Genomic DNA, 24,232 nt, shown 5'->3' on the forward strand with positions numbered 1-24,232 from the left:
TATTGTTGTTGTATACTTATCACTGGCTAATGAAATACATACATATGATTTTCATTGTATTTTAATTCATTTGTGAAGATTTGGTGTGTGGTTTGTTTAAAATATGTCTGTTTGGCTGTTTCTACACTCCGGGATGCGTCCAGGCGTCGTGTCTTGTGTTAAAAGTGTTTTCTTCCAGAACATTGATATTTATTAAACAAATAGGCTTTATTGTATCTGTAAACTTCAAAATATGACATACTCTAGCTTCCGCAGCTTTAATTTGTCTCCTTGTTGATGTAAAAATTGCTGCCTCCCTCTGGCTTCGTCCTCATCTCTTATTCGTTCAGTGGTGTGAGGATCAGCGCCATGACGCTGCACGGAGACTGCTGGTCTGGTACCAATACATGGTACCTTTTGATTTTACGTGAATTGAAGCTGGGTAGTACAGACGAACAGTGTATGACGTACAGTATATGTAAAAAGTGAAAGGTTATGGTATAATTAATTTCGAACATGCATACAAGTTGCATTGAATGCTTCATGTAACAATTCACAATTCCACATGTCCAAAACGGAGTCGGAAGAAGCAGAGTTTATTTAATCCTACCCCCTCTCCGTATCACATCAGTTACTAATACATTTGTTCACTTCCTGTATTCAACATACACTATTCACCACTTTCTGCCGTCTTGGTGTTGTATTGAGTGTCATTGAATGTAGGTACATGGGTTCCCAATTCCAGTACCTCGTTGAGCAGGCCCTTGCAACGATGATATTAAAAGCCAAATGTTAGTGAATGTAATCCTTCTAACTGCATGGTTGTGTCTTTGTGGCTTGTATCCTCCTTTTCCTTGTTGTCATGGTGATATGTTCTTTAGTATGTATCCAGATCATTGTTATCTTTGACAACAAACACTCTTGTCTACTGGTCCTCCTTTTAGCTTGATGTCGATTTTGACGGTTGTGGTTTATATCTTTCCCTGCTTCCTAAAGTCTTGTGCTTTCTTGCCGACGTCAGTGTTGTGTTTTGTGAAATGCTCATTCATGTAGTAAACGTTTGTACCTTTCAGCTTCTTTCCCTGTTTCAGCAGTGCAGTTTTGAATTCCCTGATCCATCTCATCAATTATGGTATTTTTTCATTTGCTCAGTGATATTTTCCATTGCTTCTTTCTTTTTCTCAAGAGTGGTGTGCAGGACAGCATTATATTTTGACAGTGCCTTGATATCATCCTGTAGAACCTTGATATCATTGCATAATGCTCTATTTTCTTAAGAACAGCGCGCAAGGCAGCTTTATTATCTTGCAATACCTTGATATCTTCTCTTAGTGCTTTGGTATCCTTGCTTAGCGCTCTATTTTCCTCCTTAATTTATGACTTCATCGTGGGTCCCCATGAGCATTCTGTAGAGTGTGTCGTTCTGTGCATGTACATACAGTCAAACCTGTCTTAGCGGCCACCTTTATAGAACAGCCACCTGCCTATAGCAGCCACTGAAAAATCCCCCGCAGCAAATTTACATGCTATAGACCCTGTGTATAGCAGTCACCTGTCCAACGCGGCCAGCGGCCACCCATTTTGTCTCCCTTGGTCAATATCTGACTGCATATAGCGGCCAAATTACCAACTCAAGTAGAAGCTTCATGCACAAAAAAGTTTTGTTTTTCAATCAATGAAGCCGTCGTGTGTATACTTTAATTACTGAGTCCTAGCTCAGTCACAATCATTCACAAGATCCACACAAACTGTCAGTTGTTCCACATAAAAAAGTCGTCTTCTTTTGAGCTTGCTATTTCCTGGTCAAACATGTAACTTTAAGAGCATTTGCACCAAAACATTACCGCAAATTAGGCTGGGAACAGGACGTGCTCCCAGCGACGCTACAATTAAAAAAAAAACATACGCTAGCATGCATGCGGCAGCGGGAGCAAAACTGAGTTGGGTTGTACTTAATTGAAGTATTTTAGAATGTACTTACGTTATTTTTCATCAATCCTCATCCACAAATCCATCAAAGTCCTCATCTTCTGTATTCGACACAAACAAAGCCGTCTTCTTTTCCGTTCGCGACTAGTCTGTTAACTTGTCAGTGTTATTCAGCTCCGAAGCAAAGAAGGAAACTTCTCCTGTTGCTTCTGCCAACTTTATTTATTGAACGCGGCCACCAGACAGCAGCTCAGAACACACACACATCTCTCAGCATCGTCTCTCCTTCCTGCTTGCCCACAAGGCAAAGGTTAAACAAGCCCCACTACATAGCTGTCCAGCCAATGCCTGTAAGAAATGACAGCGTTTATTTCCTGGTGTGCACTGGTCAATACTGTAATGCCGCTTGCTGTGGGGAAGGAGAGACTCACGTCGCCGATGCACTTTAATGGCTTTATTAACAGCGGAGAACACTGCAGGACTTTACATCCACGCCAACATAAACACACTTCCCAACTCTCTCCAAACTCACAGCTAGCACTGAGCCTAGCTCTCCTGCTCGGGACGCCCACCGTCACTTCCCGTCACTTCCTGATGAACTAAAGCTGTAATGACACTCTGCCGTATAAAAAGTAAAATATTAAAAACAAGCGTAAGACATTACTAGCACAGCTTTGTTCTGTGGGTGGTGGATATATTCTATCAGTTATTATTAAGCCTCTAGTTTCCTTTTAGTAAGTAAAAACCTTGGCTATGATTGCACTACATTGTCATGTAGACCTACAAAGTACACTTGGAAGAACAAGAGGTGAATAAATGTATTGCAACTGATGTGAAACTGATGAAGGGTAGGATTAAATAAGCTTTGCTTCTTCCTACTCCTTTTTGGACATGCAAAATTGTGAATTGTACTATGTGATGTGCTACTGTTTGACTCATATGCATGTTCAGGATTAAAACCATAAACCATGATAATAACAAGCCTAGTAGTGCTGTACAACTTTTATCCGCAGTCCGCAGTGCCCTCTACTGGTCAACATTATTATTATTTTTTTCCCTTTTTTTTCTTTTTTTTCCTCTACTGGTCAACATTCAACCTGGACGCCAACCTGTCTATAGAGGCCACCTGCCTATAGCGGCCACTTTTGCAGACTTCCTCTAGTGGCCGCTGTAGACAAGTTTGACTGTATTCAGACTTTTAATAAATGTTGCTGTATTTGTGATTGCAGACACCCAAACTCTCGCGTTGTTTGTGCTGCAGTTTGCTCATGTATCACTTTCATCTCCTTCTTCAAGGCGTGTAATAATTTTTGCTCTTAAGAATATTTTCGAGTTCTGGAGCTGTTTTTGCATTTGAGGCGTCGTCCTCCTCATCCGACAGCCAGACTGACCCTATTTCTGATTTTGAATCCGGATTTCCAGGGCCGACATCATTTTGCTTTGTGTTTGGCAGTGTTGCTAGGCAACTGCTGTGCACTTCACCAGTTAGTCAGTTAACTTGGCTTGCTAGCAGCTGTCAGCACTTGTAACTGGTTTATTTCAAGGAATCTGTACCTCTCACCTATCCGAGTTAAAGTTGAGGGTGTCAGCAAGCTGTTCTGATCTTGTGTCCGTGAAGTGTAGTCATGAAAGCACCAAAATAGTTCAAAATTGTAGTATCTTCAACGGAACTCTTGCCATGTATGTCCTGAGCAAATGACCTGAGGTTTCTCCACCTGCAAGTTTTGACGCTGAGTTAGTTTATCCGTAATTGGAATACTTGCATTTTCATGTGTAGCTTGAGACGTTGGTTCATCGCTTACTTTGCCACGATAAAGTACTCTCTTCTTGGAGACACACACTCTGATAGAGACAGGCGTGGACAAACACAGCTCATTAGCCTTAAAGCTACAGACAAACAAAACAACATGTTCCCAGTAGGGCTTTCTAAAAGTCACTTTTAAATGTTTTCAAAATTGATAAAAAATAGGATACAATTTGGATCATCCTAAAGGGATAATGCTGCCCCATGTTGTTTGTTAATTAGCAAGATCATGCAAAAACTATGTAGAGGGGTGTGGCATGGGTTAAGGTATATTTTTGTTGAATTTTTGTCAATTTTGCATTGACTTCGCCGTGATGTACGCATGACTCTTAATTCCGCAGCTACAGGAGGTGCGTATTGATGACAGTTGTTGGCCTTAGGGGAGGTCTGCCCTCTGAGAGCTAGCCTGGATTTGTTTCATTTTAATGTAAACAACCAACAAGGGTGTCTAATCAAGTGAACGTATTTACAATGTGCAAAGACGGAAAAGTAACACCATGCCAGCAGTTACTGTCAGAACTTTTAGCTCTGGTCTGTCAAATCTCTCGCTTTGTATTTGAGAGATTGTGACTGATAAAATATTCTGTTCTACAAGCCCACAAGGAGACACATGGATTTTTTCATCCAGACTGGCCCGCTACAATCCACATGCATATACTGTGCCAACTTGCCCCATTACACAAGCCCTTAATAACACCACAACACTAAACAATACCCCTCTATATTTTGGAGCCTTGAATAAATAAATGAATTTGAAATAATTTATCTGACTGAAAAAATATGTGGAGTATATAGTTTAAATTGTTACATCAATGTAGCTCATGATGCAATACTTTAACCACTTGAACTCTGCGGGTGACATGATTGGGGGGTGTCATTATAGGTAGAAATGATTACAGAGTGGAAAAAAAGCAGATGCTTAAAACACATCACATTGCAACATGTGACTTGCTTGGCAGGTGCAATGATGAAAGTACTACTTAAGTGCTTCATAAAAGCAAATCACCAATGAATCAATGAATTCACCTAGTCTGCCTATAGAGCCCTCTATTACCCCCCCCCAAACAACATTTTATTGTTTTATATCCATTCTGTGACCACGTAGTAGCAGGTACATTCATGATGACATGTAATACTTACAGTATTTTGGTAATTTTAAGCATACCGGAGCTTCCTTTGTAGGCACATTGATTTCATAGGGCCCATAGCAACGAATGCTACTTGTAGCTTGATTAATAAGCAGGTCACGTTATGTAACTGGAACATTGTTGTCGTTTTAAAAAAAGTTTTTTTTACGGCTTTAAGGGCAGAATAGGTGTGTCCCATTAATTGCATTGTTAGCTGCCTCATGCTAGCTGTTTTTGTCTCTTTAGAACGCACAGAAAAGGGAAACATGTTCATGTTTCATATGTTTATGTTTCACAAAAGGACTGTTGATGATGAGCAAAATAAAAAAAAAGTGCAGTTTCCCTTTATGGGAACACTTACTGATGCAGATGATCACTCCTGGCCAACTAGCAAAACACCTGTGAAGTCCTAGCACCCATGGAGTCAAGGGCTGACGGCTTCAAATTGGTCAACTTTGTGTCAGCTTGAGTGGCTGTTTTCCACTTGGTCCGAGTGCCTGACATGATATAGCATAACTGTAAGACGCAGCAATAAACAAATAAACGGCCGTCCATCAGCCCATTTTGGTCAGCCCACAGGGATAACTCACAGTACTCCCAATGGCCAATCCACCCCGACACACACACACACAAACGTCTGACAGTCTTTGAAAAAACATTCCTGCATCTTCATCTCCTTGTGTGTGTTTTTTTGTGGATGAGAGGAATGAAACCTCTTTGTGATTTAGAGAAACACACAGCCTTGAGGCACACACAAAGGTAGCAAAGTAGAACACTAGAATGGTGGCCTCCCGACAACAGCAGATGTACCAAGGAGGATATTATTTCAAAAAAGGACCTGCTGTGTGTGTGTGTGACATGAGCGCAATGATGAAAATGTTGCTGACTCTTGCACGCCTGTGTAGCGCAGGATAATTTGAGAGGAGGCATGGAAAACAACATTTGATTCAGGATGTTCTGTCATGAATACCTAATGTCCTCCTAGTTGTCTCTCTGTTTACGCAGAGGACAAGGTGCCGACTACATCACTTCACCGTAAGTATAACATTTTATACCTCTGCAGTATACATAGCAATGGTCATATATATACAGTAATCCTGGTGTTTATCCTGGTTAATTGGTTCCAGACCTGACAATGATAAGTGAATTTATTTATAAATGGAATATTTTCGAAGTTAAAGCATAGAAACATTTTTGGTATTTAATTTCTTTAATGGAACTTTCTGCCCCCTACTGGTGAGCAATGGTGTTGTTTGTTATTTACCACAGTAGTCTTGGGTTTTTATCTGCGTCCCAGCTGCGTTTGTTCAAGGACGCCACAAGTGGAGATGACAGCCAAAGACACAAAGTCAGAAGCAGAAGATGTAAAAGAAAAAGCACTTCTCCACCTCACACACACACACCCTAGGATGACTTGGGTAATATTTTATTTACTCATTAATCTTCAAAACTATTTTTCATAATAAATTTCCACTTTATGTTCATCAAAGAACCGTAACAATAAAAATAAAAGTAAATACTGTAGAAAAATTGTACATATAGAAAATAATAACATGGTCAATGAACACCTAGTATACATGGAGGCCCGCTCGGGGCGGAGAAGCGCCTCCACGGTCGGATGGCAACACAAACAGAGTGAGAAAGAGAAATAGAGAGGAGGAGGGAGAGAAAAGGAAAAAGATGCCAGAGAAACATCATAAAGGAGAGGTCAGGATGGAGAGGATCATTTGGACGCTATCATCTCACACCATTTTTTTTTGTCCTGCCAGCATGCATCTGACGTACGTTGCGTGGAAGAACTGGAGCGGGGCTGGCTGATCTTATGGCACCCTTACATCATATATGTGTAAAAAACAAAAAAAACAAAACACACGCCTGTCCCAAGTGAGTCAACACAAGTTGTCGTAAAAAGTCCTCCTCGGAATTAGCACCGCTCTTAAACCGTTAACTCCGCCCCTACGCCACAGGCATGCGACACACACTCACTTCCGACAGGTGCCAATTTAAAATAATCCGATTAACCTACGAGGGCGTCACCTCTGGAGATTTCTGGTCGTGGGTATAAATCACGCAGAATAAGATAATTCACGTGCAATGAGAAACAACCCCAAGCCCTGCCCCCCTGTCCGTCAATACAGTCTCTGCCATCATCAATGTCTTCTTCTTGTGAAGACATCAAGCATGTCCTGGCATGTCTTGCTTACCATATGCTTGTTGTGTGTTTCACGGGAGACCATGGGTGTCTATAGGTAGCATCTCAAGTCTCAGGTATCCCTTACAGGAAAACATCCTGCAGTCATGACAAGGGAGGAAGGAAAAGACCCATCATCATCGAGGCCCTGCCCACTCCATGGTCCCCCAGTGGCTATGTGGCTGCACCCTGATTTCCTGTCCCCTTCCTGCGCTGTGCTTGTTTATTTTCTTTGTTGTTTTCAATCGTTCTTCCCATTGTCCTCAAGAGTCCCGTCTGCAAACAGGAAGGCCAATAAAAGCTCAGTGAGAAGAAGACACTTTAGGGCTGCTCATCGTGTTGCTTCAACATTTTTTTTTGGTGCTCTGCTCTCCAGCTACACACACACACGCACTCTGGTTTTTGATGTGTGCGCTTTATGTAAATATCAGCAGTGCTTTCATCGTCAGCGATCGACTTGATGCATTTGCTCTTTGAATGTATTTGTCTTCATCATCAACATAGTAATGTAAAACCACTGCATTGAAAAGCCAAAAAAGATCTCAGATCTCACCGATGGATGTGTTTGAGTTGAGCGGCTGCACCACCCCAATACAGTGAAACTTTAATATTACTCTCATTTTGAATTCAAAGAGTAAACTCATGCAATGGAACGCTGGCATGTTTCCTCAAGTGTGTGAAGCTACAAGTGTGTGGGGCCGCTCTTCACTCGTCACTTGCGCTCGTTTGGAATGGTCTTCATGGTTCATAAAAGGAGCCTCTTTCTCGAGGCTCTGTTCATTGGTAAATTTATACAATAAGGGTCCCTTATGCCCTTTTAGGCCAGTCTGTGTGTGTGTGTGTGTGTGTGTGTGTGTGTGTGTTTGTGCTTGAACATGTTTGTGATAGCTGTAGAGAAACACATTAACGTCAGCATGTTCATGTCCCTGTGCATGTGTGTATGCTCTTTTTGGAATATACCTATTTATGTACATAGAGCCTTTTTTAAATATATAAAGGTATATGCATCCGATGTGCTGCTGCGCTCCTTCAGACATAGTACTCCTTGTCCTTGTTCTTCTTGTTCTTGGAGATCTTGGTGATGCCCAGCGGCTTGTCCTTGGCGCTGCCGTTGGGCTGCGTGGCCGAGTTGCTGATGTAGTTGCGGCTCTCGTCCACGTGGTATGAGCCCTCGTCGCGGTTGCGATACTTGTACATGGCGTAGAGCAGGATGAGGATGCAGAGCGCCGCCGCCGCCACGATGCCCACCACCATGCCCGTGGTGCTGCTGCTCTCGCGCACTACCTCCGATGGGCCGGGGAACACCTTCACCTCTGGCAGGGGAGGGCGCGCTGGGGGAAGGGGAACCATTGGAGCTGGTGTCACATTTTATCATACATACCTATATGTCAACATGATACATGATGAATGAGGACACATGCTCATGGCACACTATACAAACAAATGACTGAATTTCCTCATGCACTCAACTGCAGGGAATACCCAGCATCTATTAGTGGTAAGGCACTTACTAGTGGGGAGACATCAATTCCTGCAAATTAATAAATATTTGAATAATATTAACTAAAATTGAACAAAAATAATTAAAATATTAAACATTACAATGTAATGCAGGGGTGTCCAAAGTGCGGCCCGGGGGCCATTTATGGCCCGCGACTGCTTTTTTACTAGCCCCCGACACATTCTAAAACTACGATTAAACAATAAAATTTAAAAAACAACAGCAAAAATGGGGAAAAAGCAGTAATTTAAAAAAGGTTGTAATATAAGAAAAAAACAACAAAGAATTAATTAGAAATTTTAGGAAAATTAGGTTGGGTAAATGCTATAATGTTATGATAATAAAGTCAAAATATTATGAGAATAAGTCATATTAGTATGAGAAAAAAATGTACAAGTAGAACATAAGTATTTGTAAAAAAAAACACAAAAAAAACCAGCCAAAAAGTAATGTAAGAAAGAGAAATAATAGTAATACGCTTTGTCACTGATAAAATGATTAAATATATTTTATATGTGTAAATAAATAAATAAATAAATAAATAAATATACACACACACACACATTATATTAAATATTTTGTTTGGGTTGGTTAAAATTTTTTTAAAGTGTCCCCCACATCTTTTGATTTTTTCGTATGCGGCCCTTAGTGTAAATAGTTTGGACACCCCTGGTGTAATGTGTATATCATATTTTGTTATGTTGTAGACTATAGTATAAGGTTTTTTAGGACATGATGTATAGTATGTAGGAGTGTAACTATTCATTCACTACATCGATGCATCGATTTGGATTCGTACGATTCGACTACATCGATCTGTGTTCTCAAGTTTCCCATCAGGACATATATATCGATCTAACATTGTTTGAAAAGTAATGAATCGATACTAGGAAATGAAACATTGGATTTAAGCACGGTCGGCTTCATATGGATGTGCTTTTTAATTTTTGTAGCACTTTTAATGATACAGACGTTAAACGTCTTTATCATGTGCCTGTCGGTGACGGCATTGTCTTCCGGGTATGTGGTGGTCATGGGAGTTGTAGTTGACCTGTGAAATACAGTTGATTCGCTTCTTTTTCTTTTGATTAGTTCATTCACTTTATTCAGTATTCATATTTAACTCATTTGGCCTTATTCGAAACTCATTTTAAGTGACATTTATGGGGACAATATGCAAAGTACGGACGTTAGTTTACGGTCCAGTAGCAGTGACGCTAAGTGATGTCATCATCCAGCGCGGCATGTCCAGGTCAAAACACATATGTAGGAATTTACAAATACAATCCCCATATTTTAGCAATGCAAAAATCTAACACTGTGCAGGTGCGCTCGGTTAGGAGAGTCCGTGGGGACGTCCTTAAAAACGCAATTTTCTCACATGATATCGGGTGTATTTTCATTCGTATACAGAAAAGTTAAGTCCACATTAAAGCCTTTCAAGCTCATGGATCGGAGCTTCAGGACACGATAAAGCATGTAGGATATACATACTGTATGTAGGATACCACTTTAATATCTATCTGCAGATGAAGTTTCATTCAAATCTGATGGTGCAAAATATGTTAATTTTACCCCCGAATTACTCTGTACACGGTGGTCTAGTGGTTAACATGTTGGCCACACAGTCACAGTCAGGAGAATGGGAAGAAATGGTTAGGGCATCTCTATGTGGAGTTTGCATGTTCTCCCCGTGTGTGTGTGGGTTTTCTCCGGGTACTCCGGTTTCCTCCCACATTCCAAAAACATGCATGTTAGGTTAATTGGAGACTCTAAATTGTCCATAGGTATGAATGTGAGTGTGAATGCTTGTTTGTCTATATGTGCCCTGCCATTGGCTGGCCACCAGTCCAGGGTGTACCCCGTCTGTCAGCTGGGATAGGCTCCGGCATACCCCCGCCACCCTAAAGCGGAGAAGGGGCATCAAAAATGGATGGATGGATTACTGTGTACATGCAACTTGGAGTGTGGCGTGTGTAGTGAGGCCTACATGAAATGACACTTCCTTTTGTCACGCCTGGCGTTGACACCAGTTATACATTTTGGGTTCAGGTCACTATTTGTGTCATCTTTCCTTTCCCTTGTTTATTATCTGCCTTTGTGTTATCACACAGACCCTGGGGATCTCTAGTTGGGCGGAGCTACAGATCAGGCACAGCTGTGCCTCATTGTGGGTCACTCCTTTTTAGCTCACCTGTGGCGACTGGATGGCACTCTGTGATTCCTTTTGGTTGAAACCTCCATGCCACGTGTCGTTTCCTGCAGCCGTCAGCCATCCAGTCCGGCCTGGTTGATTTTTCTCCGCTGACTTGTGTAGCTCCGCCTGACCGGCCTTAGTATTTGTTTCTGTTCTATTTGATACTCGTTTTCCGCGATGCCCTTTTGTTTTCCGGGCATCGTAGTTTTTTGTTCCTGAGCTGTGTGCCAAAGCTATTAAAGACTGTTACTCTCACACCACTGGAATACGCCTCTGCATTTTTGTGATCCAGACAAGTAACTTGCCAATCCTCACAGAATCACCGAGTCAGTGATTTTGGATCCTGCATAGGAGAGTCAGGTTCAGCAGGCCCTTCGAGCTCATGGCCAGCGCATTAGTGCCCACGAGCAGACATTGAGTGACTTGACCACGCTGGTGCGCGAGCTGCACGCGCGCATCACTGGACCCCCGCAGACAGCGGCTGCTGAACCCACGCAGCCCACAACAGCAAGCAAGGCACTCACTATACCCGCCAATTACCCCTTCCGGGAGCCCAGCATTCCACACCCAGCAAGGTATGGCGGCGACTTTGGCCATTGTCAGCTCTTCATACATCAATGCTCCTTGATCTTCGCCCAGCAGCCCCATACATACGCCACGGACTCCTCTAAAGTGGCATATATGCTGGCTTGCTCTCCGGTCGCTCCGCCAGTTGGGCAATGGTGATGTGCGACAGCAAACCCGAATTGTGCTCCAGCTTGTCGCTATTCACGGCGGAGTTCCGGAGCGTGTTCAATCACCCTGTAAGGGAACGCGAGGCTGGCGGCCGCCTCCTCACCATGCGCCAAGGCGCCTCGTCTGTGGCAGACCACTCGATCTCCTTCCGGATCTTGGCAGCAGAGAGCGGTTGGAATGAGAAAGCGCTGCGATGTGTCTACTTGGCAAGCCTCAACGCTCGCTTGCAGGACGAATTGGCTGCTCGGGATGAGACCCGCTCCTTGGAGGACCTCATCTCACTCTCCATCCGCCTCGACAACCACCTGCGGGAGCGCAGCGCACAGCGAAAGGCGGAGCCTCTTCCACCACCCCGGCTAGATTCAGCTCCATCTCTTGGTCTACGTTTGGACCCGCTGCTCCCATCTTCCAGCGTCGGAACGCCACCAGTCGACACCGAGGTGGTGGTGCCTATGCAACTCGGAGGCAGCCGCCTGTCGCCGGCGGAGAGGAGCCGTCGTCGAAGGTTGCACGTGTGCCTGTACTGCGGGGAGGCGGACCATAACATCGCGACCTGCCCGGCTCGTCCCACAAGACGTCGTTCATCGTCCACTGAGGACACGCCTCGGGGAGGAGGGCCCCTCCCTCTCACTCAGGCCGCGGCGTCATCATCCATGGTGGGACGTCTCCAAATTGAGGGTACTCTTTCTTGGCCGGGGGGAACGTGTCCTGTACGGGCACTCATTGACTCGGGGGCTGATGAAAATTAAATTTATTGTGGATTAATTAAATCTATGAATATTTCCTGTTTCAAAGATGGATGAGTTTAAGAATGTCCGCTCTCTGGATGGACGCTACCTTGCGCGTATTTCTCACCAGACACACGCGGTCTCATTGCAGCTTGCGGGCAACCATCACGAGGTAATCAAGTTTTTTGTTATTCCGTCTCGTTCAGCCCCGGTGGTGCTTGGGCTGCCCTGGCTGCAGCGACATAGTCCTACTATAGATTGGTCTATTCTCAAAATTTCTAATTGGTCCACCTTTTGTCATAGTCATTGTCTCCGTGCCGCCTCTCCTCCGGTTGGTGCAGTTAAACCCCCCACCTGCACTCCTCCTGATCTGTCGTCTGTACCCAAGGAATACCATCACATTAGTGAAGTTTTTTGCAAAATCAAAGCATTGTCTCTTCCCCCTCATCGTCCATACGACTGCGTCATTGATTTGCTGCCGGGATCTCCTCTCCCCTCCTCCCGGCTGTACAATATTTCGCAACCTGAACAACATGCATTAGAGGAATATATCTCATCCTCCCTGGCTGCGGATCATATCCGTCCTTCTTCCTCTCCTCTTGCTGCGGGGTTCTTTTTTGTTAAGAAGAAAGACGGTACACTATGTCCGTGTATAGACTTTCGTGCTCTCAATAAAATTACTGTCAGTAATAAATATCCTCTGCCCCTCATCGATTCCGCCTTTACTCCGCTTCATGACGCGATCATATTTTCTAAGCTCGACCTACGCAACGCTTATCATCTGGTGCGGGTACGGAGAGGGGATGAATGGAAGACTGCCTTCAACACCCCGTTAGGGCATTTTGAGTATTGCGTCATGCCCTTCGGTCTCACTAATGCGCCGGCGGTTTTTCAGTGTCTTATAAATGACATTCTTTGTGATATGATCGGCCGGTTCGTGTTTGTTTATTTAGACGACATCCTTATTTTTTCCCGTTCCACGCAACAACACAGGCAGCATGTCAGTCTAGTCCTTCAAAGACTGTTAGAGAATAAGCTGTACGTTAAACCCCAGAAGTGTACTTTCCACATGTCTTCCATGTCGTTTTTGGGTTTTATTGTGGAAAAAGGGCAACTTAGACCTGACCCAGCCAAGATCCAGGCTGTGGCCAACTGGCCTATTCCTACATCAAGGAAGCTGTTGCAGAGGTTCCTGGCTTCGCCAATTTTTACCAGCGTTTTATACGGGATTTCAGCAAGGTGGCGGAACCTCTGAATAAGCTCACATCATCTAAGGTTCCCTTTTGTTGGTCTCCGGAGGCAGACAGAGCCTTTCGGCGCCTTAAACATTTTTTTTACTTCCGCTCCGGTGCTTGTTCATCCTAACACTATTCTCCCTTTTTGTTGAGGTAGACGCATCTGACACCGGAATCGGGGCTGTGCTCTCCCAGCGGTCCACAGCGGATCAGAAACTGCACCCCTGCGCCTTTTTCTCTCGTCGCCTTTCACCAGCCCAGAGGAATTATGACATTGGCAACCGAGAACTACTGGCAGTCATATTCGCCCTCCAAGAGTGGAGACATTGGCTGGAGGGGGCTGCACACCCCTTTGTAATTTACACGGACCATCGTAACCTCTCCTACATCCGTTCCGCCCAGCGCCTTAATCCTCGCCAAGCGCGGTGGGCCCTCTTCCTCACTAGGTTTGATTTTTGCATCACGTTCCGCCCTGGTTCCCTCAATGGAAAACCAGATGCATTATCCAGGATATATTCCCCGGCAGTGGAGGAGCCTATGTCAGAGACCATCATCCCCCAGTCTCGGATTCTGGGGGCCCTGCGGTGGGAGATCGAGAGGAGGGTGGCGGAGGCCTCCAAGGATTCTCCTCCTCAAAGTGGTTGTCCACCTGGCCGCCTCTTTGTCCCAAGATCCCTTCGCTCAGAGGTCCTGGTCTGGGCTCATTGCTCCAAGATCGCTTGTCACCCAGGGGCCCAACGTACGGCCTTCCTTGTTGCTCAACGTTTTTGGTGGCCAACCCTCCATGCAGACACCAAGAGCTTTGTGGCGGCTTGCAACAACTGTGCACGAGGCAAGTCGTCCCATCAGGCGCCAGCTGGATTGCTTCACCCCCTCCCTATTCCATCTCGCCCTTGGTCTCACATCTCTTTGGATTTTGTCACCTGCCTGCCCGCCTCAAGAGGATTCACTGTTATACTCACCATTGTGGATAGATTTTCCAAGTTCACACACTTCATATCCCGCCGCAAGCTCCCCTCCTCTATAGAGACGGCCAAGTTGCTCATTCAGCATGTGGTTCGCCTTCACGGTATTCCTCAGGACGTGGTGTCGGACAGAGGCCCTCAATTTTCCTCTGCCACATGGAAAGCCTTCTGCAGGTCCCTGGGTGCATCTGCAAGTTTATCATCTGGCTACCATCCCCAATCAAACAGACAATCATAACGCGCCAACCAGGACTTGGGGGCAGCACTGAGGTGTGTGTGCCAGCAGCGTCCTTCTTCGTGGTCCACCTATCTCCCATGGGTAGAGTACGCCCACAACACCCTTGTTTGTTCTGCGACAGGCCTTTCCCCCTTTCATGTGGTCCACGGCTTTCAGCCCCCCCATTTTTCCCTCCCAAGAAGCGGGTTGCACTGTACCCTCGCTGGCCACCTTCCTTTGCCGTGCCCATCGCGTCTGGCGCATTACCAGGGCTGCTCTATCCCGTACGGCCAAGTGTAATCAGAGGCTCGCCAACCGCCACTGCAAGCCAGCCCCCGTCTACAAGCCAGGCCAGAAGGTATGGCTGTCATCTCGAGACATTTCCCTGGCAGGAGAAACTAAAAAGCTGACGCCCAGATTAATTGGTCCCTATGAGGTAGAGGCTCGCCTAAAACTTCCCCCTTCCTTTAAGATTTATCCTGTCCACCATGTTTCCCGTCTGAAGCCAGTTGTCTCCAGTGCTCTGAGCCCCCCCTTGGCGACCCCCCCACCCCCCCCCGACTTGTGGAGGGTCATCTCGCTTACACCATCAAGGAGATCCTGGACGTCAGGAAACGAGGCAGGGGTGTGCAGTTTCTGGTGGACTGGGAGGGTTATGGTCCCGAGGACCATTCCTGGATATCCCGGTCACTTATTCTCGACAATAACCTTGTTTCTGATTTCTACTGTAGGTTCCCAGACAAACCAGGTGGTCCACCAGGGGGCGTCCATTGAATGAGGGGGGGGAATACTGTCACGCCTGGCGTTGACACCAGCTATACATTTTGGGTTCAGGTTACTATTTGTGTCATATTTCCTTTCCCTTGTTTATTATCTGCCTTTGTGTTATCTCACAGACCCAAGGGATCTCTAGTTGGGCGGAGCTACAGCTCAGGCACAGCTGTGCCTCATTGTGTGTCACTCCTTTTTAGCTCACCTGTGGCGACTGGATGGCACTCGGTGATTCCTTCTGGTTGAAACCTCCATGCCACGTGTCGTTTCCTGCAGCCGTCAGCCATCCAGTCCTGCCTGGTTGATTTTTCTCCACTGACTTGTGTAGCTCCGCCTGACCAGCCTTGGTATTTGTTTCTATTCTATTTGATACCCGTTTTCCGCGATGCCCTTTTGTTTTCCGGGCATCGTAGTTTTTTTGTTCCTGAGCTGTGTGCCAAAGCTATTAAAGACTGGTACTCTCACACCACTGGAGTACGCCTCTGCATTTTTAGGATCCAGACAAGTAACTTGCCAATCCTCACACCTTTGACTTTTTGATGATCAAAAAAATGTAAATGGCTACTCTGTTGACTTTTAAAACAAATGTCACAGCCTAAGTTATTATATATCTTGTAGTACGGTTGTACTTGCCAAGGTCCGTGGGTCGATCACAGTTTTTGTCTTGACTCAATGTTAAAGCAATGGGAAGCAAAGGCACTATTTTCCAGGATGAAATTTGTTTTAACTTCTTTACTTGGGGTAGAGAAGAGGTATCAAATTAAAGTTCAAGTCACGTTTTATAAGACAGGATTAATCACAGACCGGATTTTACATATTTCAAAATGTGTCTGTGTAGGCTCTCAGTCGTAGAGGAGTTGTCCAACGAGGGAAAGGCTTCTTGAGACGTCATCTGTACTTCTGTGAAGAAGGTGTCGGACGTTTCGCTCCTCATCCGAAGAGCTTCGTCAGCGAACTAACAAGTGCTGGTAGCCTCGGCCTTAAATACACTTAGAGTGGGCGGAATTGGTGTGCCAACGCCCTCCTCCTATTGGTTCCTTACACTACGACTGGGAGGAGTTGTGGTCTAATCCTCTCCTTACATTAGCACCTGTGATCAAAGGGAAGTTTAGCTCCCTGTCGTTGGGTATGAACGACTCTGATACTGGCTCGTTAGCATCTATTGTTCTGGCTCGGCCCTGGCTTCACCTCATTTGCAAGACTAAGAGCTGTGGGATTTGGTCTCAGTAACCTGCTGAACACAGGGTCCAAATTAAACCTCAAACCACCATTCCGATTTAATGATGGGTTCTGTTGTTTGACAAAAATAGCTTCCTTTACTCCTCTTTCAAACCATCTGTTTTCTTGGCCAAAATCTTTACCTCGCTGTCCTGAAAAGAGTGATTGGTTGCTTTAAGGTGTAGATGTACTGCTGATTGAGGACCACTAGAATTGTCCCTGCGATGTTGATAAAGATATTTCAAAATGTTTGTAACATTCCTAACATATGTGCACTACAAAACTTCTGTTAGTGTATTCTTGCTAGTTGCACGTCCTTTCAAAAGGCTGCTCTAATCAGGAGGATTACACTGGTTTACAGATAAATTGAGGCACGCATAAAAATAGTTGTTATAGCCTAATTTTGTATACATGTACATGAATGTGTAAGCTACATGCATTCATGGCTGCCACGTGTCCCATATAAGACACTGTGTGTTTTTTTTAAGTAGAAATTTTAGGACTTATGGTCTTTTTAGAGATGTTACGTGTCCTATTTTTAGTAAAAGCATCTGGCAACCCTGATGTGCAATGCTGGTGGCTGATGAACACATTGTCAAAGAAAATCCTCTGGTAGACATGAACAAGGCGCTTCTTCCTCCTCTTCATATCAAGCTCGGTTTATTGAAGAATTTCGTGAAGGCCATGGACAAAAATGGCGCTGCCTTCCAACACTTGTGCATTTTGTTCCCAGCTCCGAGTTCTGCTAAGCTCAAGGAGGGCATCTTCGTCGGACCTCAGATTCGAAAGGTGCTGAAGGATATGTTTTTAATACACTTATCAACATGACACTACATAATATGTTTGCTTTATATAATTTTTGGAGAGCCTCGGGATCTCACTGCCTAGCTCATGGCCCCCAACCCCCACCTCTCCTCCCACCTTCCAGGCACTACTCTACTCATGATTGGGCATGGGACAGAGGCTCAGGCTTGATCACCCTGTAGTTGGCCGCCTTTGATTGAGGGTGTCTAGTGTTGAAAGGCCGAAACACCCACTGATTCAAAGGTACACTACTGATGATGTGGCCCAAAATGTACGCCCTTCCCATGGCTGAGATAAAGTTCCCACGCCACTCTCAACACCCACGGCTCATGTGATTACCATCTATTGGCAGGACAGTTTCCATCATGTCCTGTGTATTTACGAACAATTCAAAATACCCTTTTCTTTGTCCATTTCCGCTCAATATTTTTCCCGCTTGTGGCTCCACCTCAACACCGCTGCGTTTCCTCAAACTACGATGTGGGCTGAGGGTCAAACTGGATCTACGCACGTTAATCTCGCATTAAAAAAAATAACAGGCAATTGCCATGAACTCGTTGTTAACACACTAACTTTGTCAGCCCTAAAAGCTCTAACATTATTTCTGAAATAATATATGGTAACATGATGTATATTATAACTTTTTAACATTATGCATAGTGTGACATATTTAAGGCACAATGTATTGTAAGATTTTTTTATTAGGACATGATGTATCGTTAGGGCTTCTTTCGTTTTTCTGGACTTGGTTTGAACAAATGTATGTTTCCATTAATATTAACCATTTCTATAATTTTGCCCAAAATAATAAAAATGTAAGTATGAACTATTACTTTATAATATTAATACTACCTACACAGGACTCACTTTCTGTCCAGTTCCTTACGACACTACAGCAGCACTTTTTCTTTAAAGCAGCTTTCCAGATGCCACCGTGTGCTAGCACAGTAAAGGTAATGTTTTTTTGTGTCTGTTCGAGATTCAAAGATTTGTCAGAGATGCACTGTTGAAGCGACTATTTCCACAAAGACAGGATTTGCATTTGAATTGCATTTGAATCCGAGCGTCAATGAAGGAAGAAGAAGGTGAAGAAAAAAAGGATAAACGACGAGGAAACATGAGGGGACGTGAGCGTGGATGTGGGGGTGTTAGGTAACGCCTGAAGGCAGAAAAGTAGGCAATGAATGATTCATTATGGCGAGTTACAAAAGCGCCAAAAAATAAAAAATAAATGGAGCGAGAGTGAAGGACACATGTGAAACAGCTTGCAGACACATGAGAACATTTTAAACAGGGTGGGCTCACCTGAGCTGGGGTCGCAGGGGTCGATGTCTTCATCGTCACTCGGACACTCTGCCGACGCCACCAGGATGTCGTCGGCCGACTGCAATGAGAGGACACAAAATTAGGAGTGCGAATGTGCAAGACAAGACAATCACTGGTTAAAAGCCTTCAGGTGGGAGGAAGATGGTTATTATCTCCTACTTTCTCATTTCTCTCATCATCATCCCGCCATTTAATGCTGGCGAGTGATCATGACACCAGCAAAAACACCTCCAAATGTTCATTACACAACGCGGCTCTTGCTTGTTTGTTTGGGTCGTTTTAACAGTACCCCATGGGCACCGTGCCCCGTAACCCATTTAGCACTCAACCTCTAACCTACATTGACCTGGCGAGCGTGTTTCCAAACGCTCTCACTCCCCGCGTGGGAAACGTGCTGCTTTTTCCACATGCGCATCCCTGCTCCTGTTGCTATGGTAACGCTAAGTCCAGGCTGCTGAAAATGACAGGGGGAAAAAAAAAGGGAATTCTCTCATGGGCGGGGTGGGGGGGTGGGGGGGGATTTTTATAGCGCTAAACATGCTGGGAATATTCATAACCTACTGTTAAATGCTTTGGCGTGAGAGATGTGTGTATGTGTGTGTGGTGTGTGTGTGTGTGTGTATACACAGCAGGCGCTCTGTGCCTAAATTAAAATTGGATTGTGATGCATTGCAGTAGATGCTGGCCAGGATAAGGCAGAGAGGCAGGGCTGTTCATCGGAAGAGCTTCTTTGCACGAACACCGAAGTGGTCGTACTCCATACGACAGATGCGTTAAGGCGTGTCTTGTGGCGTGTACACAAGGGGCATCTTTATTCATGTCTTCTCCTTAATACGTGAGGCATGAGCTTCTTGACGCTCCACTCGTTCCCAATCAGTAGTGCCTGTTGAGCTGACAAATGCTACGTGGAGGACTTTAGCCTCTGGATTCCAACCCAGTCGATACAGCGCTGCTGCCTACAAAAAGCATCCAACAACCAGCTGAGCCAGCCAGCTTCCATCGATTTGGACGCACCTGAGCCAGTTGCGAATCAATGCCAATTTATGCTTAATAAGGAAACATGCACACACACAAGCTAAATGGGCCCCCTCTGATTTGTTATGTCACCCTGTCAGGTGACCTGAACTGGGAGGGTGCCAGCTGCAGCTATCGTGGAACCTGCTTATGTTACGACCAACTCATCAAGTACCATTCCTAATTCCTAATTACTTTAGTACCATTACTAAAATACATGGTCGACTGCACTTCTATGAAAAATAGATCAGTTTACAGTATGTCCACTGACAGTTTTTTAAATTGTGCGATTCAGTCGAAACTTTTATTTTATGTACCCATTTATTCTAACTTATTTATTTTGAATTTTTTTCATTTATTCCTATTTTATTTCTTTCATTACATTTTAATCTTATTTTTATTCCTATTTTTAACATTTTATTTCTTGCTTTTCCTTCACACTGCACATACTATATAACAGGGGTCACCAATGTTTTTCCTTGTGAGAGCTACTTTTACAAAATGAAAATGGCCAAGAGCTACTCATTTTTGTAACATTTATTTTCAGAGCTTATTTTAAACCCAAACAAAGCAAATATGCTTGTTTTACCAGAACATGAACAAAATGCTGGTGTTCACAACTCACATTTTGTATTTCAGAATGCATTTCTTTCTACTGTTCTTTCATTATTAACTGAAAACCTGAATGAAAAGCAGGCTTGCGGGCACCTCATGTGGTCGTGGGGGGCTACCTGGTGCCCGCGGGCACCACGTTGGTGACCCCTGCTATATAGTGTCAGTTTTAAACTGCAATGCTGTGATGTTCCTTAAAGTTACTTGTTAAGCATGTCTGAAATAAATAAACCATACCATACTATGCAGTGACTTCCTCTTCAGTGCAAAGCAAGCTTCAAAATAAAAGCATGGCAGTATTAACCTGGTTTCTACTACAGCTACTAACAAAGTGCACTCATTTCATTTTTGCTTTTTACATTGGAAGGAAGATTTGCGAATGTACGAAAGTGTTGTTTTCATTGTAGGCAAGGCATACAACGAAATTACTGCAGCAGCTCTGTTAGATAAGAGTATAAAACATCATAATGAAAAAATATGCAGAAATTGAGGAAAATCTTTTATTGCTGCCTTTGTCTCTGTCTCTACACGTAAATGTGTAAGCAAAGACTTGGACCGCTTATGTTGATGTCAGTCAGCCAAAGGGGCATGGACATAAACGGGTTCTGCTGTATTGATCACCGTTTGAATAAAATGAGTGAAGCACTACTACAGCACATCAACAACAATAATTTACTGAGGTGATGTAAACAAAGCTCCGCCTCTCTTTTGCTGCCTGATGCTCAAAGTTAGGGAAGAGGAAAGAAAAAGGAAGAGGATGCATGCCAAAAGATCTCTACCTGAGCCGCCGAACAGTGCCAACGACCATCCAAGCCGCCCTGAGTGCCTAGTTCACACATGGTCCTCACACACTTTCTCTTACGCGGGAGCTCGCTCGTCAGTGGAAGTCAAACACACAAAAACACACGAGCGGTTCTACAGCGGCCAAACGGGCTCCATCGGTCCAGCAGGGAACAGCAGGCGTGAGAAGCGTGCGTTGATGGAGCGAAGTGACGCCACGAGATGGAGAGGAAAGAAGCGATGCTCTACTACTGCAGATGGTGAGATAGATCATACAGGCGCCTGCATTAACAGCCTATCATGGAGAAGGAGGGGGAGGCGGGAGCTAGGGCGGAGGAGGAAGAGGTAGAGGAGGGGGTGATGGATGTAAAAAAACCAACAAAAAAACATGCAAACGTGAAAAGTAAGCAAGGCAGAAAGTATCTCCAGAAAAGGAGCACTTATGGAGATCAGCTAACTCCCAACAGCCAATCAGATGCCATTGTGTGCCTGAGCTTTGTTCTGTCAGTCAGTCACACACACACATGCACACACACATGCACACACATATATATAGAGAGAGACAAACGGACATCATCAGGACCAAAGCGTGTGACTTACAGCCTCCAGCATCAACACTAAAACAAGCGCCCTCTCTCTCCTCAGCTGTCATGCATTATTAATCCTCTTTTTGCCTCTCATCAAGCAAAGATAAGAAAAAAAAGTAGCTAGCCATATACTTGCAGGAGCACAAGACGCACACACACACACACACACACACGCACACACTCTCACAAGGTTGTGCGTCAACGCTTTCAACCCAGACAGCTCTCCTGTGATGCAAGGGTGCCGCAATTGCACTCTTCTCAGTCCACCTGTGTGCTTGCGTTCTGCGTGGGTTACCAGGCAACAACCATCAGCCCTCGGATGGAGGAGCTGTATTCTGATCCTAAACTAGACAAACACAAGAGTTTGGAGTTGATACAATGCACACTGCACTGCAGCAGACAGAATGTAGCAGGCCTGACCTACTTCTCAAAAGCACCGATATCGACTTGCAGCCCATATTTAGCGCTGACGTCAGCAAATCGCAGTGACAGGAAGAGTTTGCTTAAAACTCAGATGCAGAGGTGGAGTGGGTGGGGTGAGATAGATGGGTGACAGCGCTGTCATCCATCCAGATCTGCTATCCATTATTAATGCCTGAGGCCAAGCTTACAGCATTGTGTACTCTATTATTTATAGCCGAAAAAGCTAGCGGTTGGTACACTGAGGAGAGATTCTCCAGCAGGAGTCTACATTGAGTAGACATTGAGTGAGAGAGGGAGACGAGCAGCAGCAGCAGCAGAGATCGTTATCACCATGGCAACTTGCACGAGTGAGGGAAAATACATATTTTTCAATGCAGCAAGTAACACATTATTCCACAGAGCTGCACTCCACACTGACACTCAAAGAGCTTGACAGCATCAGCCGGGCAACAGAGCATGTTTGTGCAGCTGCTGATTATGCAGATCTGGAGAAAGATGCATGTATTTAAGATGCAAACTATTATTTTATGCAATATGATATATAACCGTAATAGCCCAGAGCTAAATAGTGTACAACTAAGCCCAACTGTCATGCAGCTTTCCACTGGGTTAGCGAGCAACATTTGAATGATGTTTATACAGTAATGTATGTCCCTAGAGCCTCTTTATGAGCACCAAACGCTCGCTTTTGAAGTAGCGGCTTTTCATGACGTCATGACGGAAAAACCTCAGTCCTCATGGACACGATACCGCCTGTGACCCTGCCCCAAGCCAGATGAGCTTGTCTCGCGTGTACTCCCAACACTTTACAAATGTACAGGCTTTGCTACACATTTTAAAATAAAGCTGGGGTCGCAGTAAGTTTGATCATTTTGGTTTTCCTCAGTGAATAGGCTAACCTAGCATGATGTTGCTGTTAAAATGTGAGTGTAATGTTAACGCTGTAGATCACCAGTAGCTATGGTAGTGTTGCTAATGTTTATGTCCTCCTGTCCCAGTCCTTAATGCTACCTTGTTGTATGTGATATATGACACCTCTCGCATTGGATAAGTGCAGATTTACAGTGTCCCTCACCACTTTGCAATTTGAACATTGCTCTCTCACTCTATCAAAATTTTTCAAAAAATAAATAATAATTAATAAATGATCACTGTTTCATGGTTGACTATGGCCGATTGTTATTGAAAAGTTACATTTTTTATTTTGTATTTGTTAGGTTTCTGTTTCATGTTGGTGTTGTCACCTTTTGACCTGTGTGCTTCTTTGTAGATCCCTTCACTCCCTGAGTGGGCGGCGCCACGAGGCACACCTGTAGCCACTTGGTCATCAAGGGCTCTTAAGCCACATGGCTGCAGGAGGAGGATGTGGGATTGTACTACTGGTTTGCATGCCGCCTGTGCTGTTTGCGTTAAGATTGCTGTGTTATTTCAAAGTCTGTTCCATGTGCTCCTTGCCTCCTGTGACGCCATCTGCTCATCAGTGAGTTGTTGCCTTTTTCCACGGTGCCTTTTTGTTTTACTACCTTAGCTGCACCGTTCTACCTCAGTTTGGACTCAGAACTTTTCCTTTGTGACTTGGTTCCTGCTCAACTAAATTAAAGAAATTATTTTTTGACCTGGATTGTGTCTGGCTCTGCATATTGGGATCTCCACCTGACTGCACGTAACAGTATTATTACAAAATATCGAAAGACAAGTCTTATGTTGCATTCATGTCACTAGGTGTCAGTAATGTGACACTGATGAGACATTACCTTACAATATATGACCTTAACTTACACTGGATGGAGCCAGCCATGGCATGTCTGGCATACATATCACATGACATAGCGAAAGCTTGATTTGATCATTACTAAGGGTGTTTCAAATGTAAATGTTGTGGATGTTGCTTTATCTGATCACTTCTGTGTTTTCTTTGACCTGTCTGTTACAGCCAAACCAGCAGTTGGTTCTACAGTTCAGGGAACTCATTAATGACAGCAAAGGGACACCGTTTATGGCAAGGATTAGGTTTGACAAAACCCCCTGTTCTAACGTTGATTTGTTGAGCTCTTATACATAAAGTGTTGTAAATGTTTTGGATACCATT

General features: G+C 44.5%; 1 protein-coding gene across 18 annotated transcripts in view; it reads right to left on the bottom strand.

Annotated features, from left to right (window-relative positions):
- Positions 1-6,030: 6,030 nt before the first annotated feature.
- nrxn1a (neurexin 1a) overlaps positions 6,031-24,232 on the bottom strand; it is a 92,766-nt gene continuing 74,564 nt past the window's right edge. For all 18 annotated transcript variants that reach the window (XM_054767757.1, XM_054767771.1, XM_054767774.1 and 15 more), the window contains 2 exons: positions 18,707-18,785; positions 6,031-8,361 (listed from right to left, as the gene is read on the bottom strand). In XM_054767757.1, coding sequence (XP_054623732.1) covers positions 8,060-8,361; positions 18,707-18,785 — 381 coding nt within the window. In that variant the 3' untranslated portion in view covers positions 6,031-8,059. The remainder of the gene's footprint in view (positions 8,362-18,706; positions 18,786-24,232) is intronic.

This window comes from Dunckerocampus dactyliophorus, chromosome 2, assembly GCF_027744805.1.
Source record: "Dunckerocampus dactyliophorus isolate RoL2022-P2 chromosome 2, RoL_Ddac_1.1, whole genome shotgun sequence".
Taxonomy (NCBI): domain Eukaryota; kingdom Metazoa; phylum Chordata; class Actinopteri; order Syngnathiformes; family Syngnathidae; genus Dunckerocampus; species Dunckerocampus dactyliophorus.